The following is a 26,511-nucleotide window of genomic DNA, read 5'->3' as shown; positions in this document are numbered from 1 at the left end:
CTGTACAATTAAAAACAACTTCTATCTGTTTGCAATGAGCCCTTTGGCTGAATGTTATACGGGACCAAACAGAGGAACTTTGTTGGAGAGTTTGTTTGCGTATTTAAGGCTCATAAAGTGTGGGCAGCTTTGGTAGCAGCAATGTGGCAAACTAAAACAATACCTTAGATACTGAGCAGTGCCTTTATGGTTCGGAAGCGCTCTTGAGGTTTGACAGAAAGGCTGTTGGGGCAGAATGTGTAGACGTCCCTTGTTATCCCCAGACAGTATGCTGGTGACAAAGAAGTAGAAATTAATGGGGTGTGGTCAAAGTTCTCAGATTTTTTTAAAGAATTGTTTTACATAAAAAAAGTTAAAATATGAAGAATAAGGTATTTAGCTCTAGTGATAAAGAAAGCATTCTTTATTTGTACCAAAGCCAGTTTTTACCTTGCTTTAACCAAGAGAAAGACAGAGACAAAGAAAACCAAATACAATAAAAAATGAAATCTTTATTTTTTGGCTCATTTGTAATATTGTTTACATTGTTTATGATAATAACAATTTCCTGCATGCATTTCACCAACACATTACAAGTCAAAAGCATTTGTAAAAGAAATATTCTACATTTAATGTTAGCTTGTGTATGAAACACAAAATGTCCTGATGTCCTTGATTATACAAATGTGCCATTTTGTTCTTGGGAAATATTGTGGATCCTATTTGTACAAGTCTAGTGCAGCATGATTCAAAAAGAATAAGAATAGGCTATGTAAACAGACACTGCAAGATAGCAAGGATTTCATGAACAATGAGACTATCTTGAACTTCTGATGCAAACAGTGCTAGAAATTCTCACATTCCCCTAATACTTTCCTTGCTATGTCCTGTTACCAGATATAACTATTTGGAAACAAGCTGGGTTCCAGATTTACACAATTTACTTCACATTGAAATATATGCAAATATAATATTAAAACAAGATAGTCTACAAATACTCACTTTTTTTCTCATAGTGTGATGATGCCAGTTTGAAATTACCGTGGTTAGAAAGTAAGCCAAGTGAATGAGGAAAGAAATATAAGAAACAGTGATCTAAACTTGAAGACACTTTTCTTATATACAAAACTGTTGCCAAATGGTATTTCTTTACATTATTTATATATGCTAACCACATTTCCAACAGGTTAAACAGTTTGCAATATGGCCTGTACAGTCTGATTCTACACCATATAGTAGCCACTTCAAATTTAAAATGCAAAACTAAAGAAGCTCATAAATAGCTGCAAACTATTGCTTAATGATTTGAAAGAATGAGGTCTGGTTGGACAATTTGATTCACTTCACTACTGACACATGGCTTCCTATAGTGGAGACTGGGGACAGTGGAAGGAGCAAGGTACAGCAGCAAAAGCATTGACATGCATCAGTGATACTCTCCAAACTGTCTATAATGACACAGAATACAGCACGTCCTGTTGAGCTCTTGCAAATTACCCATACTGTGGTACATATCTGATGCAATTCAATGTGGCAAAGCCATTTAATTCTATGCTTAAATATGCACGACAGTATACCGTTAATATTTACGTGGAAAAGGGTATTTTATTGATTCATTGGATGTTGGACATAATGAGAGAAGACGGTAATTAAAGAACAGTCTAGGAAAAAAATTGAGCTGTTTAAAAAAAAAGAAAACAAAAGAGTTCCCAGGTATATTTTGGTGAAGCTATTTTGCCAGTGCAGAAACACCACAATATTTTTTAAGCTGTGAATATTTTAACAAAAACAAGAACTTGTTCATGTTTAATGATTTGCATAAAAATAAGTCATTGCAGATTCCTGTAAATTAGCGGAGACTTTCCAGGCACATTAATCTGGATGCACATAATCTGGATGCAGTCATACAAGTAGTCAGAACGCCTCAAATTTAAGAGCAACCCTGAAACATTGCGTTCTTAAAATCTTTAGCTTTGCGCAATGTCATATTTTTATTTACGTATGATTGACAAGTGCAGCATGCCTATGCAGATCACTTCTATCTGTACATTATAGAGATTCTGAGAGTAGAACACCTGGTCCTCATACCTCTTTCCCCAACATAAAACCTATTACAAAAATAGTCACATATAATAGTAAACAACTTGTGAATTAAAAAATGATAAATACACTAATACTGATTTTGTAAAAATATGACAAATGTAGCAGTTGCATTACAAACAGTGAAGAGAATTACTGTTCTACGTGTTTTGCAGTACGTGAAACAAAAAAGTATCGCTTTGCACTCATTTCATGCTCCATGTTCTCTGTGGAGCCACTTTTTCCCCTCATCCTTAGCAGTGTCAGCTGTAGTGAAAACAGTAACCTCTTGTCAAGTTTGTTACCCCGATTCACAGGGTCAGTTTGATGATAAAGGTTCACTGTTTTGTTATAGGCACTGACCTTAAGTATATATATAACGTATATATACGCACACACACGCGCGCGCGCACACACACACACACATGTATATGTGTAAAAACTGTCAGTTTGGCATAAACCTCCTGCAGGAGTCCAGTTGATGCTTCATTCTCAAAGACTGTAAACAAGTTGTCCCACAAGCAGAAGTCTTAGATCTTTATTTTTTATTTTCCCTGACATCTTTACCTTTGTAGTTCTTTTCTGCTTTATCTTTTACATATTTTTCTTTGTCTGGCTTTGTTACACTGTCATAAGAAGGTGGGGAAGTTGTAGAGGAACTCTCATCCGTTTTTTCTGGAGTGGAGTTCCCATTTAGTTTATCAATAATTATCTCCTTTATAACTGGTCCATCTCCTTCTTTGTTTTTATTTCTGTTATATATGCTAGACACTTTTTTAACTTTTTGCCTTAAAAGGTAATGCCTGTAAGCACGCTGAATAATGACAGCAGATACTTCCTCCTGTTTTCGCTTTAATGTGGTTGTAATTGGTTCATAGGAGACCTTTGAAGGATTGGCTGCCATAAACCGATCTTCCATCTGTATTCTGAGGGCATCCATCTCCCCGCTTTCCCCCAAAACACGCTTTGTGAAAGCAAACAAGATGTCAAGGCAGTGAATTCTGTCACCGCTTACCATGGGCAGATCCATTGCAATAAGCTGGACTTTGTTTGGTTTTGCTATAAGAAGAGGAGGATCTAACGAAGCTGCAAAATCTGATAGCTTACTGTATTCTATGAATTGTGTTGCATCGGGATCAAACTTCTCCCAGACTTCATAGAACATCTCAAAGTCATCCTCACTCAAGGGTTCAGCGCTTTCTTCAGTAGCAACACTGAAGTTCTCCAAAATCACAGCAATGTACATGTTCACCACTACCAGAAATGATATGATAATGTAGCTGACAAAGAAGAAAATCCCAACGGAAGGGTTGCCGCAGTCACCTTTCACAGAGCTCCCCGGATGATCTTTATGGGGGTCGCAGTCTGGCTCCCCACTGTTAAGAATTGGGGCTAGCAAACCATCCCAGCCAGCAGATGTGGTAATCTGAAACAGGCAGATCATGCTGTTGCCAAACGTTTCAAAGTTGAACATGTCATCGATCCCAACTTCCCTCTTAACGTAGGCAAAGTTGGACATGCCAAATATCGCATAGATAAACATGACCAGGAAGAGCAGCAGGCCAATGTTGAACAAAGCAGGAAGAGACATCATCAACGCAAAAAGCAGAGTGCGGATTCCCTTAGCGCCTTTAATGAGACGCAGGATTCGACCGATTCTGGCAAGTCGGATGACTCTGAATAGTGTGGGGGATACAAAATATTTCTCAATCATCTCAGCTAAGAACATACCTAGAGAGAAAAAGTGTATATTTAAAATATAATTTTAAATTTATTCATTCATTACCTATAGAAAGATTTATTTATTGCTGTCTCCAAAATAATCTATATAGGGAGTCTATGTTACAGCAAAACATCATACAAGTTATTACGTTTTATTGAAAGGTGTTAAGGTGAAAGCACCTTCCTCACGTTGAAATGCTACCTAGGAGAAGGGAAATAAGTAAAAGAAAGAAGACTGCTTATGGCAAGGTAGCTAGTGTCTGTCTAAGCTATCAGTTATTCTTAAACATCCTGGAAAGAGAAATCTCTGTCTTAAATATAATTAGTTCTAGAAGCTGAGCCTATTACCACTGTCTTTTATGAAGGACTGTATTGGCTTAATTTCTGCAAATTAGTGATTTTTTTTACCTGAGGATCCACACTGTATCAGCACAGCCTCTCTGAGGTGTATCACTCTTTAAGACTTAAGTTTTGTCACACAACTAATTTGCACCTCGGACAGTCATTAACTTTTAGTTCACAGAAATCTAAATATTCACCAAGACCTTAGTTAGCAAAAGCAATTAAAAATCTCACCCCCTTCACATACTTTTCAGTTTTAGTACTGAAAGTAAATTTGTCGTTAGTTCACATATACCACTAAACATTCCTTTTTATATTTGTACATGTTAATCTAATGTGCCAAATAGTTCCTTTATGTCTTTTGAGGTGGATGATAACAGTGAATGTAAAGGGAGAGATAAAAATCTTACGTGCAACGTTTCATACATTGTATGCTATAAAGTATGAAGATCTGAATCAACATGTAAGTCTCATAGGAAACAGAAAATTTCATATTCAGTATCATAACATTCTTGAAACAAATGTTCCCTTTTCCTTCCACTAGTTCTTTCTTGAAAGGGAATTGCTCTTACCTACTATGGAGAGAATCACAACCACAAAATCAAAAATATTCCAGCCTATAGTAAAGTAGTAATGGCGAAGTGAAATCAATTTCAGGACGCATTCTCCAGTGAAAAGGATAATGAACACAAGATTAATCCGGGATAAAATTGTTTCCATTTCTTTACTCTGGTCATCTGTTTCTACCATCATTGTGACCATATTAAGGCAGATAAGTATCATGATGCTGATGTCAAATACTTGTTTAGTTACAAAATCAAAGACCATGCCTTGGAATTTGTTCTGCAAAAACAAAGACGGAATACAGTTTATACTCTGAAAATTTTTGTCTTTACAAATGCCAAATGGGAAAGCAAGTCCCTACAAGATTTAGGAGTGCAGAGCAAGACCCATTCACAATACATCTGTTAATATACACCAAACCCATGCTGGTTTGTGTCTCATCCTGTTAGAGTGGATCAAGAAGTGTACCACTGTTGGCTGAAGGGACGGGAAGGGAAACAATGCAATAATAATAGTAATAACATTGACAATTGATATTATTGGTGTAAAAAGGCTGGTATAACTCGATACCCAGCAAGAGTACCACCCAAATAGAAACTCATTTTCTTGTCTTTATTCTTAGCTGGTTTTAGAACACTAACCCTCAGAGATGTCTCTCTCTTCCTTAAACTAATTGTACTTGGTGAGATCGTTGGACCACTGAAAGTGCATGTCTCAAACACACCATGACTGCATGACTGCAATATCCTAGTTTTCCTTTAGTACTTAGCTAAATGTTTATTGCCATGTGTCTCTCCTTAGAAAGACTGTTTTTAACCACTTGGTGCATAAGGTGCAACAAGTATTTTATTTTTTCCAACCACTGTAGGAGTTCAGTAAATAACAGAGTAGTTTCTTATCTTAGAGACAAATTTATCCTAGTTTATGCTTTACTCCCTAGGGCATTCTTTTATTCTGTAAGATTATCTGTGTCTGTCTCTTTCACATTAGGTGACCACTGCCCCCTTCTGTCTTCAGCAGCAAGGGCCAGTGCATCCCCATTTCCTACAAATTCTCTGGGAGGAGAAAAAACAGCAAATGAAGTTTATCTGTGGGTAACAAGAACCTATAAATGATCCAATCAACTATACTTTTCTAGGATTTAGGCAGGGAATTATGAAATTCATCACATTAACCTTATTCAATCCTACAGTTCATACTTCAGAGTGTATGTTTCTAAATGAAACATGAACGATCTAGTCCACTGAACTAAAAAAAGGGGGACAAATTCTATCTTTACAAGAAAATAAATGGAAAAAATATTTTCTTTCCAGACATATAACCTTTTCTCCTTGGCTAAAATCATATTTCCAAATGAGTATTTAATATTAGAGGTATTAAAGTCAAATCACTCTTACCACTGGCCTCGGTATAGGTTTCTGTGGCTTTTTGGATCCCAGTTTTTTCATTGCATTGTAATATTTCTTCTGTTCTTCTGTCATAAATATATCCTGACCTCCAAAGTAAAGAAATAATATCAAAGCTGATTACTATCATGTCCACACAGAAAACAATAACTACAGCATATCTCTCTGTAATATAATATTACAGTTATATTTGATTTATATAACAAAAGTGATTTTTTCAGGTATTTATAGTGTGGATGCTCATATGCATTCCTAACATACAAAAATCCCCCTTACTTGTGCCTCGTCAGGCTGACAGTTGAGTTTTTCCAGTGTCTTCATGCTCACTTTTGCTGATATGGCTAAAATGGTTCTTACTGTACTGATGCTATTAAATAACTTGCTGATTAGGATATGTTTAGTGCATAGGAGCCCAACTGGTGCCTTTCATGTCCTAAATTCTAGATAGACTTTTAGGATTACAGCTAGCTAGGTCTAAAAGTGGGGTAACTTTGAGGGACAGGTTGTGTCAAGGGAGAGTATTTGGGTCTAATCTGAGGGTTTTAATGACAGCAAAAAAGATCATCTTTGATATAAACTTAAGAAAAGTAATCCAAATCATGCCATAGCAAATTCTTAATTAAAACACCTTGACTAACTCAAATTAGCCTTTGTTTGCAGATGCAAATGCTGCCAGTCAGATGTGCAACTGACTGACTGAATTTCAGTATAAAATAAATAGTGCTTATTGATGAGTCTGAACTAAGTCAGATGGAAAGCCAATGTCAAAGTCACTGTCTGCTAAACTGGATATCAAAGCCCAAGGCATGCCATAATTGATAGAAACTGAGGAAGTAGCCCCAGATGCGTTTACGGCTCTTTTAAGAAGCTAAAGAGTATTTTCACAAGGAAAAATTTCTGTCGTTCACAATTGATGTTTACCATAGATTCTGTTTGGAACTGCTGCTTTTTATTTGGTGATCGGATAAAACCAGATCATATGAAACTGCTTTTTCACAGCATACAAAGATTTAGAATGATCCTGAGGTTCTAGTTCTTTTTGCAGTTGAAGGCTAAGAATTGTGAGGCTTCAAAATATTTTAAATGTGATTATTTGTACTTTTAAAGTTATTTTAAGTAAAACTATATGCATTATCAATATAATTATTTTAAAAATACTTCTATGTCAAATGTATACAGAAAAAAATATCCTTCCTTTTATACCATTGCTTTCTTACTGCTAATAAATTATAGATTGTATTTGTGTCTAACAAGTTCATCTCATTTCTCATAAAAGTGTTAGAAAAACAGAGCTCTTTTGTACACATTTTTACTTTTGTCTTTAAGCCTAATTGTGTGAGGTTTATTGGACTCACTCTTAACCCACTGTTTAACCAGTCTGCAGAACTATTATCTGTTGTATGAACACAGTGCGATATTGTATCTTCATTAAGTGTCAACAGTTTATAAGATTAATTAAAATTAATTTATCATAATTCTTTAAAGTTAATTAAAAAAGAAACTCTCCTATGGCAGATACTATTACATCTAATCAAAAGAATAATGCACATTCCCTTTTGCGTCTCTTACACAATTTGCCAATTATTATGAACCGACTCATGATGTGTCCCTCTTCACTTGTCAAAATGATGAAATACAAAGGTCATATCTCATTCACAGATTTAACAAAGATTATGTTAAAAAAGAGACATTTTTATTCAAGGACTTGTAACAACTTTTGATTTTTATTAGCTTTACCTAAATAAGTTATTAATTTATTATAGCTAATAATTTATAGCACTATGGAAACATTTTAAATACTTATCTTCTTTTTTTGTTGGTTGAAGTTGTCTATAATGACACCAATGAAAAGGTTCAAGGTAAAGAATGATCCAAATATGATAAAGATGACAAAATAAAGGTACATATACAAGTTGTCCTCATACTTAGGTTGATCTTCTACCTACAAAATATTATAAATTTTATTACCCATGAGAATACTAGATGTAAAAACCAATGTATATAATTTATGATAGGTATATGCTATCTCAGCTAGAAAAGCTATAAACTGCACTCAGTTATTAACAATACCCAACATGTCCATTCCAATCAATATTTGGAGAACTGGAAGCTGACAGAATGATTACTCATATGGAATTTTAAAGTAAATGTGCACACAGATATGTTTATGTATGTACATATACACAAAGTTGCTCGTACAGAAGGAAGAAGCAATGTGGGACTGAGAGCAGTCATTAGTACTTAAAATTTTAACAGCACAAATCTAAATATTTTATATTGTGTTCAGTATATTTTCATGCAACAGAATCAATCAATTTTAGTATCACCTACATCTCCCTGGAACTCTTTCGGTCTTACATGAATGTTCTTACATCCAGCTAAGAACAGATGCTTTCAATAAATTTCTAGTGAGTACATGTTTTGTGAAATCCATTAAATTGAGGCAAATTTCTAAGGAGAATTTTGTTAATGTCTCAATTCTTCCGGATTCCACATCTCAATGTCTGCACCTCTGGTGCACAATGTGCTAGAGTGTAGAAATGCTGAAGTTAATGAAACAGGATATATAGTACTCTGAGAGACAAATATCACTGTGTGATGACAGGTGTCACTAATGTGACTATAACCTAGGTTGTATAGAACTAGTTCACGCATCTGTGTTGCACTTTCTTGTGCAAGTTAAACATAGTTTTAGTTTTGTAGCCCAGATAAAATTCTAATCCCTAGAAAATTTAACAAATGATCTTCAACCTTAAAATCTAATTGCACTTAAATAGCTAGATAACGTAAGTGCCTAACCTAAAGAAACAATGAAATGCACAGTTACAAATTATAAAACAAGATTAATATATTCAACATGTAATAATTACATTATATAATCTTATATTAATTCATTCTCGTGATTACCAAAAGAAGTGGTTAAAAAACCTCTTTGTTTTTTTCATTAACGTTAACTTTTCCAAAAAAAGTCCAGTTAAGTTAATTTATTTGGCTAAACAGAAGGAAGTGGGATTAATTCTTTCCACTACAAATTCTAAGATTCATGAAGTTACATAAAAGTTCTGTTCTAGGCTAAATGTATCTAGAAAAAATATGTATTGGTGCTGATTATAATTCTTAATGTTATTGTATGTGTAGCTGTTTAAATTCTATACACTATATCAGAAAATAACCAGTGAATGATCTTTGAAAGTCTTAGACTTACATCTCGTGAATCAACAGCAGCATACATAATATCCATCCATCCTTTGAAAGTAGCCTAGAAATAAAATACAGTTGTTTATCTTCCCTATAAAAATTCACAATGTGGAAAATAACTAGGTCACAGCATTTTGACCTTAACTTTTAATAAAATCGTACTTAAATTAATAAACCACATCTAATAACACAGGCATAATAAAATATTTTTCATAATACTAGGGTTTTTGTGAAATTATTTTTAGGTGTTCCAAAAATATTAAAAATCGGGCTCTGAAGGTCTCAGCAAGGGCACAGTGTTTGGAGCTGCAGATGCTCACTTTGCAGATCAAGAATGGTAGACGCAGATAGACATTAGTGCTGGACATGTTCAGGTAGAATCTACTAGAATCACTCATGGTGACAGCCATTTTATCAAGTTTACAGCATGAATTGATGGAGTCAGTAATACAGCTTCTGGACAGATACCGACATGCTTCTGAATGTTTTTGCTATGGCTAAACTGCCATGGTATTTTTAGAAACGTTTTAATCCCACATAACTAAAAGGAACAGACTCTGTTCATAATCAAAATATACATTGGTTCTTGAGGGATAAGATTTAAAGACCAAGAAGTGAACTCTGAAAGAGCTGTGATTAGCTTTTATAAAACTTTGGGCTGAGTTCCTCTAGAGACTTTGTCTAGGTAGACTAAAGAGTAAAAAAGATCTGCCATCATTGCTCTAGGGAGGTGATTTTCATGGACATGGAATGTCCGCTTTCTGAGGAACACCAAAGGGTTGGTGTGACATGATAGTTGAAGGTGTGAACGCCTGCTCGCTAGCTAGATTTTTCAAGCTTACTCACAATAACGAAAAAAAAGAGCTAAAAAGCCTGTGAAATGAACAGATAAAGAGCATCTCTCCTGAGGAGATTCAGGAGAACAACCATCCCAAGGAGTATATTTGCATCTGTGCTTGCCAGAAGTGAGCTCTGGTACTTTGGTACAGCTGCTAGTTTTCACAGCAGAAAACCTGCACTCCAGGAGTGTTCATATCCTCTTGAATCTTGCAGTGCAATACAAATCTACTAAGAAGGTATGCTTGGAGCCAGGCTTCATAGATCTTTCTGGCTCAGTTGACAATTGACAGCTATTATTTGGTGCACTTTGCATAGCACCATTAGAAGAGGAGCAGAGTGTGATAGGAGCAATAAATACGGAAGAGTGGAGAGAGAATGTTAATGGAGACAATCAGCTTAAGAGGTGACATGATACGTGCTCAAGGATCCCTTAATCTCTGCAGGAGAAGTAAAGGGTGGAAGAGAATATTTGAAAAGGAAAATAATGAAAAATCAGAACAAAAAGAAATAAGAGAAGAAGAACGAAAGGTCCACAGTAGTGATGTAGTAGTAATTAAAGACCAATACTGTCTGGATGGGTGACACGGATGGCATTCAGGCACAGCTTCAAGAGACTAGAAATTTTCCTTACACATCTTCAGAGGCAAGTATTGGTAATAAGATGGTTGGTTCACTTTAATCTCTCGTACAAGGATAGCAATGAGATCGAAAGTCAGACAATTAGAATCATCATTCAATACTACTGCTCAGCACATGAGAGTCACATTGCCTTTAGAGGCAAAACATTTTAAGCCAGGTAGTTAATTTGAGCATCAAGGTCAGCTAGGGATACTGCTCCAGAATAAAAGGGACAAGCATATCATTCTTAGATAACTTGGTGATACCAGAGCAGTAACAATCCCGTGACATTTCTGACATCTTTTCATAGAGTGAAGCTGTATGCCAAGTTATAGACAAGTGGTTCTATAGAGCTCAATCATCTATGCATAATTGCTTGCTTTCTTGCTTGTGTTTTGGGTCAGATATCAGCTATCAGAAGCTCCATTCTAAGCCAAGGAGCCTGTAAAGAGCTAAGGTCTTTATTTCTCTGGCATAAGTAAAAGGTAAGCTCAGTACCTAGAACAAAGAGGTTTCTGTATCACAGTGCATAGGAAAAAGACTTCAAGAGGAAATACAATTTACAGACTTTGTATAAGTAGCAGTAATTAATAGAATGAATATGCTATGCAACACAATAACATCTAATACTTCACAAGTATAATACTATAAGCAACATAGTATTTATTTAGTATATTATAATGACTCTTTAACAAGCATTAATGGAATATGATAGTTATAAATCATGAGTATTTTTTGTGATAAAATATTTTACATTTTCCTATTTTACCCACAGTTTAATGTCTTTGTAGTTTCATGTGCTTCTTAATGAAATATATTAATTTTAATAGCAAGTGCTGTTTATCTGCAAACATCAAGAGAAAGTGTTATATGATTAATCAGACCTAATACTCAATTAGGATCAGTAACTATGCGTATTCTTCCTGTGGGCAGCTCCTACTTCTCTCGGAGGATTTCAGAACTCTTACACAAGTATTATCATAATAAAGAATTGGCTACATGAAACATTGGGTGCCCCAATCTCAGATCTTGCATTATTTATGATTCCTTCCCTAAAGCCACTTCCAGGTCTGGAAAATGAAGCCCTTATTAAACAAATATCTGCACTGGAGACAGCAGGTTGATATATTTTTATTTTTACCATCTACCTTACAAACTGATTCCTTAAATGAGTATAGACATGAAGAAAAATCCACTCTACCTTGACCAGGCTGTTGACAAAAGAAAAATTATTTCAGAGTGCCAAAAGTGCCTAGATTAATTGTTTTTGACTGTGAAAGATGTTGCAGTGGATGTGTAATGATACCTAGGAACAGATTATGTGGGAGGCATTGGCGGTAGTTGCTCACTTCAGACCAGACAGTCAGTTAGTATGTCTGCCCTCTTGTAAGCTGCTGTCTGCCCTCCTGTCTTAGAAGATAACTGAGCTCATAAAGGAGAGGAGAGACCTTTTTAATAATTAGAGGAACCTCTGAGCCTTGTCCACCATGGCTGAAGTTTATGTTGTGCACCACTAAAAAGATTATTGTACCTTTTTCACTTGTTATTTTCACATTATTATCATCATGATGAGACTGCATTCCTTAGCCTTGGAATGGAAAGTTACTCTACTATCATTAATACAAAAATTACAGGTAACAATGCAATAGAGTTGTGTAAGCTGTACATCATTGCTATGAAGAAATTATTCCTCTACTTAACAGTCTTAACTTGCCCATTTTTCCTAGACTTCTTTAAAAAACGCAAAAACAAAACATATAAATTTACTTACTACTTGAAGCAGAGCAAGATATCCAGCTCCTACATTATCAAAGTTTACTTTCACATTTTTCCATCGGGCACTTTGATTGTTTTTTATGAGTTCCTCACACTGAGTGTAATTGTTGACATCACTGACATCAAACATCTCACCAGTTGTGGTGTTGACACAGTGATAGAATTTGCCAGCAAACAGATTTACTCCCATGATGCTGAAGATGAGCCAGAATATCAGACAAACCAGCAATACATTCATGATAGATGGAATTGCTCCTACAAGGGCATTTACAACCACCTAGTGTACAAATTAGACAAAATAGCCACTTAGTTTATGAACAGAAAAATAAAAATACTTTAAAAATGTTAAAACAGTATTAATATGGAATGGACAGTTAAAATATTACATTAAAAATCTAAGAGGGAAACATTATTTAAGGTTCAATAAAATCACTAATGAGATTGCAAAAAGCAAAAAATAAAATTATATGGAAACCAAGACGATGCAAAAGTATGAAAAAAACTCCAAAAGCAAAAGAAAACCTGTTAGTAGCAAGATGGATTCTTAGAATTTGTGTGCTCTAGAGAAAAAGAGAGAAATAAATGTTAAATTCCAACAATACAAAACAAAATCTATAAATAGAAAATAAATCCAGAAAAGATCAAAGAATGATGATGTGGAAGACTGAATAAAAATGTCTGCATGTAAAATTATCATTACTAATGACTTTTTTCTCAGAAACTTTATGTATATATTGGCACCAGTGTACTTTAGCATCTACATACAACGTAACATATTTAAGTACATCTTATTTAGTTTTTATTAACAGCATCTGCTGTTAAGCCTTGGTTTTAAATTGCCTGGCTCACTATAGTTGCTCTTACACTTATCCATTAGGGTTTTCTTTAATTGGCTGCATTTAATACAATTGAGCTATTCTATATGGGCAAGTGGCAGTAAAAGATCAGATGAAATCCCTTGACAGAAATTTTCTTTTACTTACTTATTGTGATTGAACTAAAAGAAAACTGCAGATATTCAGACAATAATTTTCTACCAAATCAGTAGAGACTGCGGTAGGTTTCTGGGTATGGGTTTGAAAATAGTAATATTTTTCAATGCACTATTTTGACTGAAAGTAGTCTAAGATCAATAGAGATTTTGCCCATTTATTAGATAGGGACTTATGTGTTGTTTGCAATGCAAGTCATGTAAAACATAGTGGTGATGGCAATATGCCACAGGACACCCCCCCTACACTGGCTAGTGTGGCCACCTGTAGAATATCAGCAGCCTCAAGGCAGACAGGAACCACACTACTTAGTTGGAAACTTAAGACCTATGACCAAACAATAAACACGTATTGCAGCATCTGGGTATTTTGAGGTGACAGATTAAAAGGAGATTTCTCAATAACATTACTATGTTAATTTTTTATGCATCATTTTTTCCAGGAAATAGCATAGCCTGCATTTTCAGCAGACAGCTTGTAATAGGTTGGTTGGGGTATTTTTGTCAGATTGGCAGAATAGGAAAATAATAATTTCCTAAACAGGAAGGATTTAGCTGTGTAGGAGGAGAGGTAGATGCATTCGTATGAAGTAAAGGACACTAGCTGAGAAAATTATTTCCCATCTCTCCCCTTCTGTACTTCCTACCCCATCCTTATTTCAGGTATCTGTTCAGAGAACCTTTCCCTAATACTACAGCATTTATCGTGAGATTTTTTTCTCCAGGCAGGAGACAGGGAGCCACAGGGAGGCTTTAGTTTCTGGTGTGCACTGTTGTCAGCTTCTTCACCTTGTTTTGTTTTGTTTTGTTTTGTTTTGTTTTGTTTTGTTTTGTTTTGTTTTGTTTTGTTTTCTGGCTAATGCTGTTCCATCTTGAACCACTGACAAACTAACAGAGAATAGAAGTTAGCTACAGAAATTTATAAAATAAAGTCCCAGCTAAATTGGAGAAAAAACCACAACCATCCGTTCTAAAATTTCTCACATCCTTTAACTTTTCTATATAGGTCCATAAATCAACAGAAATTTTAACAGTTGGGGGGCTGGGATAACACAACTATGCAGCAGTGAGCAGGCAAGTTTAATGAGGTCGAGGTCTAATCTCCAAATGTAAGATGTACACAAATCTTGTGTATAAGGACATGTTGGAAGGCCTTTTTTCCACACATTTTTGCGTGCATTCCCATTCTGGAGTTCCTTGCAGAAGGCATGAGTGTCACACTTCTACAGTATTTTTTGTACGCATACATCATTCAGACTCATTCATTTTATCTCACCCTCATTCCTTCAAATCGTGACAAGGCTCTTAAAGGTCTTAAAGCTCTTAATGTCCGAAGTGATTTAATGGCACCAAGTTCAGAATAGCCCAAAGCATTGGCTATTAAACTAACCAATGAGACCTATAAAAATACAGAAAAAATATTATTATAAAAATTGTTCTATACTGTTTATTTAAAAAGAATACAGATTCAATCAACAGAAGGATCAATGGTGACAAGTGGAAGAACAGCATTCTTGCTTATAGTGACACTGGAGGCCCAATCCCACAATTTTCATACTTGCTGGAAAGGCAAGAGGTCATATGAAGGCATGTCTGAAAAAGGAATATATGCTATTAAATGTCCATTATAGCTGGATAGGGTTTAACAGCAGATGGAAGCGCACTGTCAAAGGGTATAATTTTCAGAAATATTTAAAGACAAAATAGCCATACTTTCAGTAACTTCATTAAGGTTCAACCTTCCAAGCAATATAAAATTCTGAATACATTAGGGTAGTTTATTAACTACTGACAATATTATTAATATGTATAATCACTAATAAAATGCTAAATAATGTAGTGGTTAATTAGGTTTTGTTATAAATATTACTTCTAAGTCAAACACTTAGATCATAGCAACAACAGCCAGGGTATCTATGAGATAAATATTGACAGAGGTGGGACTTCCTCACTTGCCTGACAACACTCTCAATAATTTTTTTTCTCTTCTAAGTATAGGAAAATATTATGGGATAGATATTAACAGATGCTAGCATTATAACAGTAAGTGCTTTATTATCTACAACTGTAGTGAGCTCCTGATTCACATTACCGGGATTTTATTACAAGCCAGTCCACTTCAGGAAGGAGCAATTAATTTGCTTCTCCAATGGAGCTGAGTTTTAAACAGTGTTAATGTGAAAGAACTTAATTTACTTACTTTGAGCAGTTTTGGAGACAGGAGTGGGGAAATATCATACGTTACTCATATTTTATTCAGTTCTACCACCAAAAGCATAGAAGACACATAAATGAACACAGACATATTTCAGTCCTTGAAAAAATCCCTCAAATGTTCATTTCTGTACCTCAGTCTCAAGAGTTCTTCAAATAATTGGCTGTACAGAAATAGGCATTCACCGATAATGGTGGTAAGATTTTGCCCATTGTATGAAAAGCTGGTTTCCTATGTTACTTGTATCCATAAAGAACAATTAGATGACTCGCAAACACAAGAATGACAAGATCATGTCTCAAAAGGACAGTCTGAGAGCAGATAGAAATCAATTATTCATTATTATGTTGCTATGTATATTAATCTAACAGAAAAGAGTATTTTGGTGAATTCCTATCGCTGTACTTTTCAACTGGATTACATGTCAGGATGTAATTCTTTTTATCAAAGGAAAGGCTTATTTTGTTGCTGTAATGGATACGTTTGTAAAGGAACTCACTGTGATTTAGAAGCATATTAAGAAGGTCCTCTGTAACTGAAGTCTGTTCACTTACAAGAGAGAACATTATTGTTTCTCCCATTAATTATTCTCATTGATTGTTATTAATAATTGTCATCAATACAATTTATTTGTCCTGTGATTCTACAGTAAGAATGTTCTTTTTTATCCTTAGCCACTCTTAATATATTACAGAGATAACAAGAAGTGGAATTCTCTGGTTTTTTGATAGAATATTCATTGATTCACTCACATCAAGAAGATACCCAGACATGACAATAAACTTTAGTGTAAAGATAGCACATTTTACAGATTAAAAATAAACTGTGATATATATATTAAAAAAATATGTCTCTCACTGGGAGAGCAAGACATCTCTTTTAAAGTTGAACTCACATTAATGGCTCCTTCATTTTATACTTTTCTCCCCAAACTAGCACTGTGCCTTAGCTGTCTTTTGCAAACAAGACTCCATACCAGCTAGTTGTGTAGCTGTAGCTCCTGTAACTTCAGTGGCACTGTGTATATTGGCAGTTTTTAGGTTCTGATTGTAAGCCATTCTCCAGCCTAGCTTGTGCTTTCCATTTCAATCTATTTGCAGCTTTCTTACCATGGTGCTAGTGCTCTTACATCATAAACCTGAAGTTGTTTCACAGAGAAATACTTCATCTATTATAAACAACACTTTTTCCTCTGAAGGACAGTTCAAGTGAGAGGCTTGGCATTCTCTGATATTAATTCTATTGTATATACCGCATACATATAGACAGCTGTTCTGTACTGCTCTGGTTTTCTCAGTCTTCTTAGTTTGGTCTTCTGTCATCTGTTCCTCCTGTTTTGTTGCTAGTAGGTGAGAAAATAAACTTCTCTGTACACTGATAAATAGATAAATTACTTTCTTTTGAGACAGGAATGCATGCAGATGCAGTAATTTTAAGAAATTAAAATGAACTCAAAATGCTGAAAAGAATTTTGACATTCATCTTCTAAAACTGGAGGGTTGTGTGTCCACATTTTTGTGTACAGATCTTCTAATGTAGACTATCTGTTGCAAAAAATGTTTTGAAACTTAGCAGTCACAGTTAGCCCTGCTCAAGGTCTTCAGTCAGGGTTGTCATCTGAGCCAGATCATTGCTCATACAGCTCCACATTGAGTTTCTTTCTATTTAGGCCTAAAATGTTAATCCATATGAATTCTGTGTTTCTTGCTGGGGTGGCTAATTTACGTGGTTTGATTCCAGGTCCTCCGTGGCATATGGCCCTCCTCACTTCCAACACTGCTTATCTGATCTTTCATGTAGTTTAAGTGTTCAGATATTACACTTAATTAGGAATAAAAATAAACTGCAAGATTTGGAAAAAAAAAATTCAAAGATTTTTCCTTCTAATGAGAAGTTAACAATTTTTTTTTATTTTTGAAAAACAGATACTATAGTATCAGTTTTCCGGGCAGGCATTTTTGACACTCTCAGAGACAGGACACTGGACCAGTGCGGCCTTTCTTATGCCTTACATAGCCTTTCTTATGTTATGGTCCTATGGTAAGATAATATCAATTTTTCTCTATGTACTTGGTGAATGACTCTTAATTTGTGGTATTTTACTGTCAAATATTCAAAATTCATTTTGTTTAGACGCATAATTGCTAGCGATGATTCTGTTCCCTAACTCACTGAACAAGAGCCTTAGGTTTCATGCATATATCATCTGAATACCCCTTTGAATTAATTAATTAATTTCATTAATTTCTAGATTATCCAATGTTATCATAGCATACTATATTAGGATAAACATAAAGACTTATGTGACTGCCTAGGAAGAAAAAGTGACGATCTCTTTTTGTATCTCATTTCCCAGCACATCAATATTCTCATCTTCTTATTTCTTCTTATTTTTATTATGAAGTTGTCAGGGCAGCAGTTGCCTCTCACTCTGTGCATACAGCATTTAGTATATTACTATAATGTGACCCTGATCTTTTCCAGAATATTGCTGCTGAGTTAATTGTTCTGAAAAGCTAATGAAAAGGCTGAGAGCACAGTTTAATTAAATTACTTTAAGTGTTTTAACAAATAAGCATGAAACATTTTTAGCTATATGAAGAAATATTACATAAGCCATCAATATGCATATAAGCCATTTAATGTACTATACAACAAGCCCAATTGGAGGGTTGTTTTGCTACATTTAATTGTTCAAAAACTGTACCCATTGGAATTTTATCAGTCATGGGCAACTTCAGGAAGGTCAAAGATTTCATTCCACTTACAGATTCATTATTGCCCCACAGCATTTGGCAAATACATGATTTGTTTTAAATGTTACATATTTCCACTTCATTCAAGTACAACTTATTAACACAATCATTTAGAAATAAAATGCCTATGCCAAATAATAGGACTACCTTATAAAGTTTAAAAATATACAGCATAAAACAGTATCCATTTAAGATTATCTAAGATTACATATCATAGCAGAAAACTATACAAACAAATTTAATAAGTGACAAACTCATTGGGTATTCCCAGATTCCCTGTCTCCTTCCCTGATGTCCTGTCTCCTAGCCTTGTAGGTGGCAAAGAGAACTTAGAGTCACTACAGCTGTACATCAAAACCTAGACATAATAAACTCATGACAGATAGCTTCTGGAAAAAGAGGTAAGAGCAAAACCCAAGGTACAGGATGACATGCTCTATAGCATCTAGTTGTACTGGATTAAGATATGACTGTCTCAAGGCTTCACTGGATACTTCTGCCAGAATTAGTCTCCCCCAAAAAAGCAAATATGTCCCTGCTTCTCAGCTGCCTGCATCCAAAATTCAGTCTCTTAGCTTAAACCACTGATAAATGTGTGTGTTTGAACTAATTTACCAGATTGTGATTTTGGATAGATAAGGCACTCCACCCAAGTATCTGCTCCTTGCTGCAGATATTGTTGCATCCAGCAGAAGAGTGGGGCGTAGAGATGGCATGATAAGGTCTTAAACTGAGGTAGCCAGATATACCAAGAGTCATCTGTCGTGACAGAGGTGAAAATTGCCATTTCTTTGTGTAATTTTTGAAATCTAATTTGGTCATTATCACTGAAGTAACTATGGCTATTTCTCACAGTGAGAGACTCAGGTACGTTAAGATACTAAAGGTCAAAGCCCTAACAGACTATCAGTGTTTACTCTTGAATAATTTTAGAGGATGGAATTAAACAATTTTATTAACTTTAGTCACTTCAATGAAGAAGGTCTCACTGGTATTCTCACTGGGATAATGCCACTGAATCACACCTGTTTAAACTGCCTGTTAAAGCAGTGTCGATTCTCTCCTTTTCTATAGGAAGATAACATAAGTTATATATCTTTCAAGTGCTGTCTGGTGGTGCTAAAGGAATTGCTTATGCACAGTAAGACATTTTTTACAACTTTCTGGAACATTGAATATAAATCTTCAAAAGTAGAAGGTTCCAATTTCATTTAGTCATGCTTTTGCTTATAAAATTAAAAATTATGGGTAAAAATTTGCAAAATAAGCTGCTTTATTTATGATTGTGTTCTTTGTAATTCTGAGAGCCTGCTCAGATAACAGCATCTCTGAGTCAACTATTATTAAGAAACCATGCAGTATGGCTTAGAATAATCTGTTTAGGTTTATGTTACAAAAAGAATAATTAAAACATGAGTTGTAGTTTATCTAAAAAAAAATCCATTCTTAACATAATCCTGGAAGGGGGCATCTGTCTTCTGCACTAACATCCTCTTAAGAAAACCATTCACACTGCTCCATTCTAGTGTAGATTTTCAGGACAGAGCTAGAGATTAACAGTATAACAAAACTAACTTGGGCAGGTTAAAAAAAAGAGAAGGTCTTCCATTTTGAGTTATGGGCCAATCTAGCAAGGTTTTTTTTTTTTTCCTCTGGGAGTCACAAATCCGATACATTTCTATTATATATTCATAAGAAATAAGTATTTATGGGACCAGGATTTATGTAAACTTCTCAAGAAATACAGTAGCTTGGGCACAAATTACTATAAATGCGCATTTGCCCTGAGATGCCATCTCTCAGTTCCACACGGAGGACATGTATAGCCAGTGAACTGGGTCAGATAATGTGTGAAGGCAAGAGACCAAAATATTCTGGGAGTAAAACCAGCTTTGATCCCTTCTGACAATATAAGCAAGGCCTTTGCTCAGAAGTATATCACGCTGGGAACACAGCCAAGAAACCTTGTATTCTCTTCTATCATAAACGCTGCCAAGTCATAGCTAATTTAACTATTGCAGATTGTCAACCTATTAAAACTAATTAATTTTTAGACTAAATAGCCACTGTCTTTCTGTTTTACTGAAAATGATAATAGGATAGTTTTGGGGGATGAAGTTCTGAGAACTCAGATGAAATCTGGACCAAATGTATTGTTTCACTTCCAAAGCTGCAATGTTTGTAGAAGAAACTTGCACTATGTAGTGTATTATTTGCTAAGGAATAGGGTGGTGTGGTCAGAGTCCATTAAAAATAGCATGTTTCAAAATTAATTGTTTTCCTCATAAAATCTCAAGTTTGATACATCCTGGCAACAAAATTATTAACCATGAAGAATGAACAAACTGATGGCCAGCCATCCTTTTCCTTCTGGCACATAAATGCACTTTAAGTAACACATCCAGATCACTGCAGGCTATCACTAATGCAGTATAGCTATACAATGTGAATTATTTTTGCCTGTTTATAAGAAGATTACTTAGTAGTAATGAGTTTTACAACATAATGGACTTTACTGTAGTGAATTTTACAATATTAAAGACTGTGTACTTACATCAACAATCAGGAAGTCCAGCCAGCACCAAGCATTAGTAAAATATATTTGAAAACCATATGCTACCCATTTTAAAAGCATTTCCAAAATGAAAATATATGTAAAAACTTTGTCAGCATATTCCAGCATAGTCTTGATCGTTTTGCGCTGTTCAATATATATATCTTCAAAAGCCTATGAAAAAAATATATCCAGGTATTACTAATGTTTCACAGAACATACATGATAAAAATAAGTAATAAATAATAAAAAATAAGTAGGTCAGAGCTAATCTTTCCCCTTGTTCTTCTGCATCCTCTTATTTTACATATTTCCCATCTTTAACCGTACTACAGACTGGAGCAACTTGTTTGTATTCTGCCCTGTCTGGAGTTGAATATATATATATATATATATATATATATGTCCTATTTTCCTAATGAATGAAGAAATAAACTCAAAGCATGAATTTTCGTCTGCTGTGGTATTAAGAAACTTTCACATACACACACAAAGAAACCCCTTTCTTATACAAAATCTGTTCCAGAGATGTATATTCCATTCTAGAAAGCAGTTAGGGAGATTACATTTCTATGCTCTATCAATCAAACTTATGTCTAAAACTAAAAATAAAGAGCAATGTATTTGCTAGAATGTACAGTATGCACATTGATACTGTAGCAAATGTTCAAGTTGAGTAAAGCTGGAAAAGTGGGTAATGTAATCTTGTTGGAAAATGGTTGTTAGGTGTAATTTGCCGTCACACTCTTCCCTATCTCCTGCCTCCAAAAAAGGAACAGAATGAAGTAATTATTGCATTTTTTATATGGTCTTTCGTAAGCAGAATCCAAGAAGTGGCTGAGCCTAGAGGGAATTAAGGACTTAAAATCATACATTTAGCTATATACTCACAGTTAACAACGGTCCTCTGTACTCAAATCTCTTGATGAACATGCTGGAAATTGGCAGGCAATTTAAATCTTGGGTAGCTATGCTGGCTTAAATAAAATTGTGCCAGCTTTACAGTGGTAAACCAAAAGTATTACTAAAAAAGAGCATGTGAAATTTAACAAACTTTTTCAAATTTGGGCCAAGTTTCATTCTATCCTGAAATGATGGAATGCAGGTAGTTTTATACAGCTCCAAGCAAAACAAGCTTTCTGAAGCAAATTTGAATTTTGCTGTTGCTTCTAAGGAGATTTCTAAATATTTCACCGTCTGCAATTTTTTTGTACTTACTAGTGCTCCACTGCTGAGGAGAATCATGAAGACAATGAAAGTCTCAAACCAGTTGTGCTCAACTATGCTGTAGCAGGTTTTTCTAAGATTCCACCAAATTTTTCCTTTGCCATCCTCTATACTTACTTGACAACATGGAAATTTCTGCACACACCCTGCATTAGATTAAGAGATATTAGGATCCAAACGCAAATTATTTCAAAGTCAATATTTACCATGGTATCAACATGTTAGAAGCTTTAACAAATTTTATAATAATTTTTTAAATTAAACAAAGGAATCCTCTTTTATAGGATGCTAAATATCTGAATTTAGATAAGTAATTTGGAGAGAAACCAGACAATAGTAGACATAATCACGAGTAAACTCAATCCAAAAAACTTTGATGTTTTTGACTGTTGGCATGTAACTGCTCCATTTGTTGACGGAGCCTCACAAAAATTACTTTGTTCCAAATTTCAAGGGCTCTTTCAAATAACTGAAAAGCATTTTAAGAATAGAAAAGTTAATGCAGCTTCTTGGTTACAAGATGTATGCAGTGGCCAGGCAGATAAAGTTACTCAAAGCCTAGGGAAACCTTTTTTGGCATCTGATTTCCAGCATTCTAGGCTGGGAGTATTTTCTTTCGATTGTTGAGGTCATGAAGGTCCACCAGATTTGAAAGTCTCAAGAACTTAAATATGCCTAGTAATAATGCCATTTTACTAATACATCTCTTAAGTCAACAGTTATTCTACAACCTTCTGTAAAACAGGCTTCTGGTTCAAGAGCTTCTTCACTTTCAATTTCTGCTTGCTCGCCCTCTCCAGGAGGAGCAATATCAACTGTGCTGCCTTCTGATGAACTGGTTGCATTTAGTTTCTGCAAGTAAAGTTCCACAGAACAATTTTTTCTCATTAGATACATATTCTGTAAAAGATGATACTGAATCAAATCATGCCAGTCTCTGACTTTTGAAGAACACTAAATTTATACTGATAAATATGCATCACCATAAGTAAAAACATAGTAATGACATGTACATTGTATTGTTCTGTTTCCCAGTTTATCTTCTTACAGGGAACAATTAAATATAATTTGGCTACTAACCTGATCCACGTATAAGACTTCTGAAGTATTCTCAGTAGTATTAAAACTGGAGAGCTTGCATGTACCGCACTCTCAAGTTATTTCATTTTCTTTACTATACTGGATTACACTGAAAATGTGTCTTAGTTTTCCCAGCGAAATGAACTAACAGAAAGGTCCACACATATCTTCATGTCCACTACAGATGGTGTTTTCACAAACATACACCATATCTGGATTAAAAAGTTGTAAATTTAATGGCATGTAATGGCAAATTTCTGCACAATTTAATTTTTGCAGAAAGCACAAGTTACCAGATCCGAAATATCTTCTTTGCATTCCAGTCTCCTGTGCATATTGAGAGACCTCCTGAGATCCTTTCTATCCCAAATATTTCTATCATTCTACTACTTTTGTGTACAGAGAAGTACTCTAGTCCTTCCTACGGTAAAAGCACTTCTAGGTCTGAAAACTGCAAGAACTGGAGAGTGATATAAAGCAACTGAAATTAAGTAACTTTTTACAAAGTACATTGAAATTTGGATCAGGTCAAGCTGTTTATCAGTCATGCAAGACTGCCCATAATTTTGTCCTTTTAAGAAAGCATATTTTGAAAGGACAAACCTGCTAAAGATGCACACAACTAATGCAATAACTGGACATAGAGTTTGTAACTTGTTTTCAGCTGTCAATACTCTTTGCATCTTTAATTGCTTTCATCCGAAAGACATTGTCTTTTACTGTGAAATAAGGCTTGTAATCAGAAAGCAACATTAAAAAAACCATGGCAGTGAAATACTTCTTGTTTATACCATGTAGCAGTAATACATAGGAGTTTCGAGGGAGATCTAGAATGCACCTCTAACTTAAATACTTTAAATTGTACAGGCACCAATTACTTTTCACATTTAGTTTTCAAGACAGTGACATTTTTATAATATTAAAAAAAATACTGTTCAGATGATTTGAATGATTTTGCAATAAATAATAATAACTTTTTAAGGAGGCATTTCCATGTATTCGCTTCTTCAGAGACGCTGCTGCAAATTAATACTAGTTATTTAACTCTTCAGTTAAAACCCAGTCCCTTCAGGAAAATGCATTGGGAGCTAAGGGCTTTTTTCTGCCAGAAATTAAGTAAATGGCACATATGTCTTTATATAATTTGGTAAGCAATTCTTTCCTCATATTCAACTCTTGCATGAGATGAATGAAGTTTAAAAAAAAATCAGGTTGGGTGATGAATAATTTCAGGGTTAAGTTTCAAGAAGCTGCCCTTCACACACACATGCAAATGTGGTCAATATAGGGTCACTCAGACCTCAGGTTTCATGGCTGTTACTGCACTGTGGCCAAAAATAAAGGACTTGTCACATAATAGAAAACAGTTCTGACAAGCATACAGGTATGAGTTCAAAAACATTCTTTCTCTTTTTAAATATCATGATCTGTCATACATGGAAAATCATGCTGGCAAATGTGAAAGGATTTGGATAAATACATTGAGATTTGGATGTTTCCAATGGTTAATTTTTGCTTAGTAAACATGTTAAAATATCATATTTCCTTTTTCATACTGCACTTCCTCTATGATTCCCAAAATTTATATATGTAAAATAGTTACAGCCCTATTGCCTCTAAATGGAATATTTTTATTAGTGATCATGTAGACCAGTAAGTCTGAAATAAAATACTATGTACCTCATATAGTGAGAATATTTTAAACTTTGCTTTCTGTATTACATTTACAGACCATAATGCACATTAATGTACACTCTATTAAGCATTATTAGCACACCACCTTATTATCCACATATAAGGCTCTCTTTTAAAAAGGAAATAAGATTTGTGAATTAACTCTCTTATTATATATCATTGTAATATAAAGAAATAAGAAGTCTGAAACCTGTCACTGAAATTATAGGCAGTTTCTTCATTAAATAAAAATCAAATATTGTGAAAATAATAATCTATCACATTCAAGTTAGGAAAATTAAAACTAATTCATGGCCTGATCCATCATCATTAAATCAATTACTGACTTAATAGTAGCAAGATAAAGGTTCATAGTAAGCGTCAATTATTAATCTATATGAGTGCCAATTAAAAGGCAGTCAATTTTTTAACTGCATCTTCCCATGTAAACTCTGTTGCAGATAGTCCTGTCAGCATAGTTGCTAAAAACCAAGTGGCAGAAGTGCAATTTGTAATCAGTACAAACAAAACCTACTATAATTCTCTTCATTATTTTTCACGTAAAGCATACTGTTCGTTATTTTTCAAATAGTCTCAAACAATTGCATTACAAAAAAACCTCATTAAGTCAATAAAACTCCTCTTCTTCGCTTCAAGACCGTAAATTAGGAAAGAATCATTGCATTTCAAATAAGGTGACTTTAATGATCTTTTTTTTCTAGTGGTAAAACTAATAGGAAACTCAAGATACATGATGGATTAACACAATCTTCTTTTCACCTCATAAATGTGATTATCAGCCTCTAGAACACGCCATGCCCTGTAAATACTTATTTGCATCTTCAGTGATAACACATTTTCCTTTACAAGGATACATTTGAAAGCAATTGCTTATGATGCAGCATTCTCAAGGCCTGAATCAGCAAAACAACATGCTTGACTAGAGCAGAAGCCTGAGCAATACTGTGGAAATCACACACAAAAATAAAATAAAAAAATAAGACTACCTCAGTGGGATTATATTTTTCTGAAAATAGTATTATAAATATCATTGTATAGGATATAACACAAAAAAATGCTTTATCACCAACCCAAATACTTGGTTAATATATGTATAATCAGCCTTCATACTGTCCTTTCAGAGCAGTGCATCTTGTTTCAACAGCTTAGGTCATTAAAACAAGCTTTGACCAACAGCATGTTAATGTGCCCATTTACAAGAAAATGCATTCACTTAAGACCCGGTCTTGCTCTCATTTGATTTTTTTCTAGATTTCAATAAGAGCAAGAGCAGGCTACTAAAATTTTAAGCTTTACAAACGGCTTCATGATTCAAGTGACAATAAAATAAAGGGATTCAGCCATTACAAATTGCCTTTGGTAATTCAGCCATATGGTTTTATCCTTTGAATCTTGAAAGCTGCACTGTAATCGAGTGACAAAATATAAAATAATGGGGACCAATGATTCCAAAGTGATTCTAAAGTGAC

The 26,511-nt window shown here is 34.6% G+C and overlaps 1 protein-coding gene across 4 annotated transcripts in view; it reads right to left on the bottom strand.

Moving 5' to 3' along the window:
• Positions 1-471: 471 nt before the first annotated feature.
• The window catches only part of LOC104009969 (sodium channel protein type 2 subunit alpha-like), a 79,091-nt gene continuing 53,051 nt past the window's right edge, over positions 472-26,511 (bottom strand). For all 4 annotated transcript variants that reach the window (XM_087730450.1, XM_087730446.1, XM_087730449.1 and 1 more), the window contains exons 20-29: positions 22,999-23,119; positions 22,259-22,413; positions 21,041-21,214; positions 14,792-14,914; positions 12,520-12,801; positions 9,298-9,351; positions 7,897-8,034; positions 6,084-6,188; positions 4,695-4,965; positions 472-3,789 (exon numbers count right to left, since the gene is read on the bottom strand). In XM_087730450.1, coding sequence (XP_087586576.1) covers positions 2,597-3,789; positions 4,695-4,965; positions 6,084-6,188; positions 7,897-8,034; positions 9,298-9,351; positions 12,520-12,801; positions 14,792-14,914; positions 21,041-21,214; positions 22,259-22,413; positions 22,999-23,119 — 2,616 coding nt within the window. In that variant the 3' untranslated portion in view covers positions 472-2,596. The remainder of the gene's footprint in view (positions 3,790-4,694; positions 4,966-6,083; positions 6,189-7,896; positions 8,035-9,297; positions 9,352-12,519; positions 12,802-14,791; positions 14,915-21,040; positions 21,215-22,258; positions 22,414-22,998; positions 23,120-26,511) is intronic.

This window comes from Nipponia nippon, unplaced genomic scaffold (assembly GCF_047370975.1).
Source record: "Nipponia nippon isolate SJK-2023a ecotype South Korea unplaced genomic scaffold, ASM4737097v1 scaffold_5, whole genome shotgun sequence".
In the NCBI taxonomy this organism is placed as follows: Eukaryota; Metazoa; Chordata; class Aves; order Pelecaniformes; family Threskiornithidae; genus Nipponia; species Nipponia nippon.
The sequence above is the reverse complement of the archived record's forward strand: the minus strand, read 5'-3'. Positions and strand labels throughout refer to the sequence as shown.